The sequence below is a fragment of the Vigna umbellata genome, chromosome 3, assembly GCF_029865625.1.
Source record: "Vigna umbellata cultivar VRB3 chromosome 3, Vumbellata_1.0, whole genome shotgun sequence".
In the NCBI taxonomy this organism is placed as follows: Eukaryota; Viridiplantae; Streptophyta; class Magnoliopsida; order Fabales; family Fabaceae; genus Vigna; species Vigna umbellata.
The window spans coordinates 36,045,539-36,053,705 of NC_142167.1; the positions used below are offsets into that span (position 1 = coordinate 36,045,539).

At 35.2% G+C, this 8,167-nt stretch overlaps 1 protein-coding gene across 1 annotated transcript; it reads right to left on the reverse strand.

Annotated features, from left to right (window-relative positions):
* Positions 1 to 1,131: 1,131 nt before the first annotated feature.
* LOC148202433 (somatic embryogenesis receptor kinase 2-like) lies at positions 1,132 to 7,883 on the reverse strand. Its single transcript, XM_088110097.1, has 11 exons — positions 7,368 to 7,883; positions 5,918 to 6,050; positions 5,715 to 5,786; positions 4,923 to 5,066; positions 4,699 to 4,770; positions 4,540 to 4,611; positions 4,350 to 4,462; positions 3,776 to 3,907; positions 3,351 to 3,692; positions 2,205 to 2,599; positions 1,132 to 1,716 (listed from the first exon to the last, which is right to left on the reverse strand). Exons 1-11 carry the CDS (start codon positions 7,450 to 7,452, stop codon positions 1,402 to 1,404), a joined length of 1,875 nt encoding a protein of 624 aa, XP_087966223.1. The 5' UTR covers positions 7,453 to 7,883; the 3' UTR covers positions 1,132 to 1,401.
* Between the last annotated feature and the right edge of the window lie 284 nt (positions 7,884 to 8,167).

Here is an 8,167-nt window from a genome sequence, read left to right on the forward strand (position 1 = left end):
TACTGAAAAGTGACAAATATTATTTTCGTGTGTGTGTGTCTATATATATTCAACCGTTAAATTATAATTATATATTATTGCAGTTTAATATTAAACAAAAATAATCAAAGAATTTATATTACATTTTGAAAAACATACATTATGATGATTAAGATATTAAATAATTTTATATTGATAAAAAAATTGTAAATATGATTTGGATAAAAATAATCTAACAGTGAATTTCGAAAAAAATGCAATAAGAAGAAAGTGTTATATTTGAAAAAGAAAACATAAATTAAACTCTAATTCATTATTGTTTTTGTTTTATATGACAATAGTTTAACATGAATGTTTTGAGAAATTCAATATTTTAGATAAATTAAGATAAGAATTAAGACTTTGGAAATTTAGGAAAAAAATAAAGAAAATTAGCCATTGGAATAAAATAAAAAAACATGTACCTTTATTTCTGTTATTTTGATATGATGTGTCAAAATTATTTAGATTGAGTAATTTATCAAACATATTTAATTAAATTGACTAAACTTAAGAAATATTATTTGAAAAAAATAATATAAAGCATGTTTGGCCAATAAAATATATATTCGTTTAAATTCCCTTTGAAATCTACTAAAATTTTGAAATTATTACCACATTAAGTAATGTAACAAAGCCAACATGGTAATCTTTTCATTAACATTTGGGAAAAATATATTTATATCTTTCCATGAAAATAATTTTGTACAAAAAGCCAGTGAAAATATTTTAGAAAAAGAATTAGTTACAAAATATTCCCAAAACATAGTTTCCTTGGAGTGCTAAAAAGTCGACTTGATGGGAAACAGTTTTTCAATTTGAGGTTCTTTAAAAACATAAAAAATTCTCATCTCATCGTACAATAAAAAAATTCCTGTGTATTACGGACCACTTCCAAAAATCATGGCTTCAAATTTTTGTCAATGTTACTATTTGCATAATTTGGTGAAAAACTTTAACGAAATCCACATTCAACATAGGTTTTCAACAAGAACGATCTGAATAAAATGCAACTCCCGGGGCTTTTAGGACTACTAGTACAATCATTCAAAACATGGATGAGCTGAGATAGGGTATATAAGCTATAGATTGAAGGAATATGAAAGAAGGGTGTACAAAAAGATTAAGTGGCCATTGTTTCATCTAAGTAAAAATCACTTCATCAAATACAGCAGATGATACAAATTGCAACTTGACAAAGCGACCCCTATGCACAAATGTAAATGAATATAATGCAGCGGACTTACATGAGATTAATCAAGAGGATATGGAACTTGAAAGAACCAAAAAGGAAAATGGAAAGAAAACTTATAGCTAAAAAACAAGTCATAAATAAATCCATTCTTTTCTTTTTTTTCTTCTTAATTTACTACTGTGCCAAGGTCACCTTGGACCAGATAACTCAACTGCATGCAGATTTTCAGTCGAGTCGACAATCCAATCAGAATTGGGATGAGGGGCCAGCTCCACCTCCTGCCGGAGAACTTCCACCTTTTGCCACTCATCCCATCTCTCTGCCAACCCATCACCTTCAAGCATTCTCACCACTTCTGACATCTTTGGTCGGTCCATAGGGGAACCTTGTGTGCAGAGCAGTGCAACCTGGATTAATTGTTCTACCTCAGCTTCTATGTAATTGTTTTGTAGATCAGGATCAACCAACATTTCAAGCTTTTTCTCCTTCAGGAGTCCTTTTACCTGTGAAAATATTCAGCTGTATTAGATTTACATACATTACATTACAGAAAAGGGTACTTTTAAACAAGGAAGAAAGCTTGTTTTGGAAAATACATAAGCAGATAATTCTCAACTAGTCAAACAAGTAACAACAGAAATCAAAATATAATCGAATACTTGTGATTCTTGCCTTTGCCTAGCTGAGATGCATACTTTACCGAATAAAGAAATGTCAATATTCTGAATCGTGCTTGGAAGAAGAATAGTGATCTTAGTTTGGATTTGCAGTATTATATATTTATTGTTTTATAAGTTTTAACCATATTTGCATGTCAGATATATATCATATGCAATACACATATCTTATGCACATCATAGATGGACACAATCATTCTTCCTAACAATAAATATAACAATAACTGGTACTCCGGCTATTCATGAGCTGCATGAAAGTAACTGCGTGATAAATAATAACAGAAACACAACATATACTTTCACGCTAAACATACCCAATCAAGCAGCATAACATCGTCGTCATTTGCAAGCCGAGCAAGGTCAAAAGCTCTCTGTCCAGTGATCAGCTCCAGAAGCATGATACCATAACCAAAAACATCGGTTTTCTCTGAAGATTTACCAGTGGATAGGTACTCAGGAGCTATGTGCCCAATTGTGCCCCTTACAGCAGTTGTCACATGGGTGTCCTTGTAATCCATGAGTTTGGCCAATCCAAAGTCCCCTACAACAGCCTCAAACTCTTCATCCAGCAATATGTTTGCAGCTTTCACATCGCGATGAATAATCTTTGGATCACAGTGATCATGCAAATATGAAAGACCCCTTGCAGATCCCAAAGCTATTCTTTTCCTAGTTGGCCAATCCAGGGGTTCTTGATGTGGAGGACGCTCTAAAATAAAGAATATTTGAATGATTAAAAATACAAGGTGGGCCAAGGATATTTACTTTAAGCACAGAATGCGTGCTACTATGCACACCTTGGGATTTCTTCCAGTTTGGCAATCAAGCTAAAAAAATAAAATTTCCATAAAACAGCATAGATTTTTTTATATCTTTACTCTATAATCTCTTTTTGCTTTGAGCATGGGAATTAAGGAATAAACTTTCCCAATAAATGGCCTATTAAAATGATAAAATTGAGAATATTTTTCCAAGCTGAAGGATAATAAATTTAATAATTAAGTTAATGACAACTAACACCTGGTTAAACAATATAAAATAAATATGGACAACATCCCAGACTCTAAATGGGTAGATGACATTAAGAAGTTAAGAGAATAGCTAAGACCAGTTAAGATTTTAGACTTGAAGAAGTCCTCAGGACTTTTACAGCTACAGGTTCCTTTTTAAACCACAGGGAGTAAATGTATATTTTTTACCAAATTAACGGAGAAAAAGTGCATAACTTGTTCCATTTTTTCACCATTCCCAATAGAACATCCCACGGCTTGACCACCCAACAACTATACTACTTTCATAAGTTTATGCTAAAGTAGAACTACGGGGAAATGGTAAATAGGACAATGAGAACCCTGTTCCATTCAAGATGGGGAGGGGGAGAGGGGCAAAGAAAGGAATGAAAGAAATAAGAGAATCAAGGACTTGAACAACAGCTAAAAAAAATGAAACAGAAGATCTACCTCTTAAGCATGAGGCAACACTTCCGTTAGCCATGTAGGGATAAACAAGTAGCCTTTCTGTTGGTGTCATACAAAACCCACGTAGTCGAAGGAGATTTCTATGCACAGCCATGCTAATCATCTCTACTTCGGTCTGAAACTGAAGCTCCCCACCAGGTGTGCGTTCCTCTTTCAACCGTTTCACAGCCACTAATGAACCATCTGCCAACCGTCCTTTGTACACCTTACCAAATCCTCCCCTCCCGAGAATGTTCTTATTGCTGAAAGTATCTGTTGCCACTTGCAGTTCTCGTAGAGAGAACCTTTTAAGCTGTCCTAGATGAACTTCAGGATCCTCTTCAGCTGCAAACATACGCAATCAAGTCAAATTATATTCTTTAAACAAGTTCAGAAACTGTTACACTCACTGTTCAAGTATGGCTCACCAGGCACATCAAAGAAAAATTCTTGTGGTTTCCTTCTACGCCACCAGGCAAATGCAATTGCAGGTGCAGCAAACAATAGAGCAGCACCAGCAGCAACTCCTCCAGCTATTGCTCCAGTGGCACTATTACCTCCTGAAATTAGATATAGAGGAAGGTTGGATCATCACTGTTTCTTCTATCTTTATGTTTAACATAAACATTAGTATATAAATATAAACCACGTAGGAGCAGCAATACAACCAAATCTAGAGGATATTACAAGATATGACTGACCAATGATTTTCAATTCCAAATTGGGCCAATAAAGAATTTAATCTTCAAAACTCCACATGTTTACATAAAATGCTAGAATCTTTTCCAGAGAACTGGAAGAGATCTTAAACACCACAAGTGAAAAAAACAAATTCAGTCCCATAGCATGACTAAAAATATTCATCTACACAGGTGCGTCTGTATGATGGTCAGCAAATATAAGACACCTTTATTATAATAAAAAATTGAAACAGCCATCACCATAAGTTTTGTAAAATCACCTTTACAACTAAAAGATCAATTGCAACAGAAGGAAGATTACCTGGGGCAGAAATTGGAGGTGGAGGAACAAAAGGAGGAGGAGGAGAAAATGGAGGAGAGCCAGGACAGGGGTGCCCAGTAACGGGTCCACATAGATCCAAGTTATTTGCAAAACTGAGACAGGAAGCACGTTCAGAAAAAACTTACATATCAAAACCAATATGACAACAACACAATTTTCAGTACGAGACCTGATAGGAGTGAATAATGAGAAGGAGCCATTATCGGGAACCACTCCTGATAGATGATTATTAGACAAATCCCTACACGTGACACAAATTGAGGGCAAAACATAAGCACCACATAGAAATAAAAAAGAGAGAAATACATGGCGTATTAGTGGCACTTACAGAACTTGGAGAGCAGTAATATTAGTCAGCGACATGGGAATAGGACCTGACAAGCTGTTGTTGTTAAGCCGGCTATCCTTAGACATAACAGGAGAAAAGAATTAAGAACCATACGGATATTAAAATCCACAAGATTGCAAACACCAGATCAATCTTTTACCCTTCAACAGAAGAAAAACAAAAACAGCTGTTTACATAATAAAAAATTCAGAATCTATACTCACAGGAAACGCAATTTTGACAACTTGCCCAATGAATCTGGGATTGGGCCAGTGAAACGGTTTAGGTACAGATCCAAGCTCACCAGGTTAGTAAGATTCCCCAGGTCACTTGGGATAGGGCCAGTAATGTTATTGCTGTACAGTTCCCTATTATGAAAAACAATTTATATCAAAAAGTTACGAAGATAAAAGAATACTTAAATCAATATTAGTAAAATAAGCATCTGTCAAAAAAACTAAATATTTCGTGGAAATTCAATAATTAGATTCAGGAGCACCCCATATTCTGCATAAGTAAAGGATAGAGTTAAGGTAAAACAAGTTATTGTTTTCTCATGTTTCCCTAACAGATAAAAAACTATCCATTAGGTTGACTTGCATAGCAAACTTAAACATTAGAACACCATGTTCCCCGAAGTAATATTCATATGAATAATCACTCCATTGAAACAAGACAGATAATTTTAAGTGAGGATGGGGCAGCACACAAATAAGCATCATTACCAAGTCTAGCAGTCTAAAAGAATTATAAAAACCAGATGAAAAGGAACAGAAACCACATATTATTGCCAACACACAACATGACCATCCAGCTGGATATTGAAGATTCAAATAACCACTACCCCATTACATCATGAACCAACTTGAGAATCACATTCAATAATTTATAATCACATGTCCAAATTAAACAAGGAAAGTTAAGTCAAAGTTGTCACTTCACTAACAAGGCCCATTCAAAATTAAATTACAAAAGAATAAAAAATCATTGGAACATCAAATCAAGTGATAACATACAAATACTGCAAATTCTTGAGCTGACCAAGCTGTGGAACAAGTTGACCAGACAAAGCAGCATTCCCCAGATCACTGACATCAGAACAAAGTAAAGATCAAAAGCAACCATTAGAGAAGTCGTCCTCAGTTAACAGAAACTGTTCAGACAAAATTAACATATATGTGACAGATATGTGACAGATATCAAGGAACGAGCAGCTTACACTCTGATAACACTATTATCATTGTTGCATGTCACATGAAACCATGTACATGGATTGACGAGTGTAGGATCCCAACTTTGCAAAACATTGTTAGGGTCCTGTAAATTAGTCCTCAGACTATGCAAAGCATCTCCTGTTTCAAAGCACGAGCGCATGCAATCAGGTACTTTAAAGTTCAAAATAAACATGTGTCAAATCCACACAGATGATTTTTTCCAGTAGTAAAGTTGCATGATAATGTAGTTAGAAATTTGCACAAAAGAAAAATATTATACCACAGAGTTTGAACTAATACACGTCACGCACACAAAAATAACAGGATTGAACACACTTCAATCACTAATTAATGCAACACGACAAACTCCTGTAAACAAAAAATTACACTTCAAGAGCATACCATATAGGTTGGAGAAATACACTTCAAACACAAAAATCCTGATTGAAAAATACAATCGGGACAGGCACAAACATGCGCATAGGAATTACATTGCAATAAGATAGCATGTAGACAGATTGGAGCAATAGGCGTTAGGTTCGAGTTGGAGCAATGCACTTCAAAGCGCAAAATCAGGATTGAAAAATACAGAGAAATTCACTAGTTAATACAACCTAACAGGCACTCGAGTGTGCATAAAAATACACTTCAAGAACATATCACAGATTTAGCAATACATTTCAAGCACAAAAACAGGATTAAAAAATACAGAAATTCACATATCAATACAACACACGACAGGCACATGAGCGCCCAAAAAAGCACACTTCAAAAACATATCTTATTGATTGGAGCAAAACACTTTAAAGCTCAAAAAACACTACTCAAAAACATTGAGGAGTTCACGAGTTAACGCAATAAGACAGCACACACAGACACGTTTCGGTCAGTTTGGTAGATTATAACACAGAATATATTCTAAACTGTCTAGTAGATTATAACTAAGACTTTATTGACCAGAGAGGTGAACGTAATCATAAAGGTCAAAAAGGTCGGGCACATTCCGTGATAAATACTGTTACTACGCATAGAAGTAATAATTCAATACTTAATTTGAATTGGGAAGAGAGGGCCAGCAAGAAGGCATTGTCGTAAAATGGCACTCATCAATTAAGAGGAGAAAAATCTTTGAAGATTTGTTATACCAAAAATAAACAGTGACAAAAAAGATTCCATAGGGTCACTTAGCTAAGGGAATGAAGATGGATTAAACACCCAAAGAGAGTAGTGCCAAAACAAGACGAGTCTCCTTCATGAATACACAAACCCCTTCATATCCAAGAAGGAAACAAAAAAAGAAAGGAATCTTCTTTACCAAACTAAATAAAATCAAGGAAGCAAGAATCAAAAGTCCAAAGAAGCTTGAAAACAGCTCCCTCTTTCGGGTTTTGTTTAACGAGGCATAAATAAATCATCAAACAAAGAATAATTTGACTCCATGCAAGCATTACAAACCTTCCATGTTAGCAGAAATCAGGCATAGTGGATGAATCAACAATATCCAACAAATGAAACTCAAATCCATCAACTTTCTCTCCATCAACCTATGTACTCAATAACTTCAGATCCAAACAAGACCTCCCACACCAATACACCATCACAAAAACACCCCAGCACTCTTCCGCCACCACCACTATAAATACAAACTCAAATGAACTCAAACCCTAACTCTCAAATCTCCGCCATTACCACCAGCCACACTACACCCACACCCCGATCTCACCAAAATACGCCAATTTTCGACAACTCCAGAGACTCAAACCCAGAAACACAAAACAAGCTCTCAAAAACTAAAAGAATCAAAACATTTTCCCTTCTCTTCAAGTATATGAAAAAATAAAAAACTTTTTTTTTTCCACTTTCGCTCTAGCTATCTTGGAAAGGAAAACACAGATACTGTTTCTCTTTCTCTCTCTATCTCTGTCAGCTGGTGAGAGTGTAAGATTGTTATCTTTTTTGAGTGAGGCGTGGAGTGAGAGTGTAAAATAGATGGATAGAAAAAGAAAAATGAAGCTGCCCGAACGGTGCTGCCCCCTGCCCTAACGCAGTCAAAAACGCTCTCGCGCGAGATCGTGGAAAGTGACGTGACTCTAACATGGAGGGGCAAAACCCCGTTTTTTGGTCAAAATGCGAGTGAGTTTTCTGGGCCCAACATTACTTTTGTTTTGAGAGTCTGCCACATCACCATTACTTTAATAAACTCACTTAAATACTATTTTATTTTTTATAAAGTAAGTTACTTTTTTAAATGGATG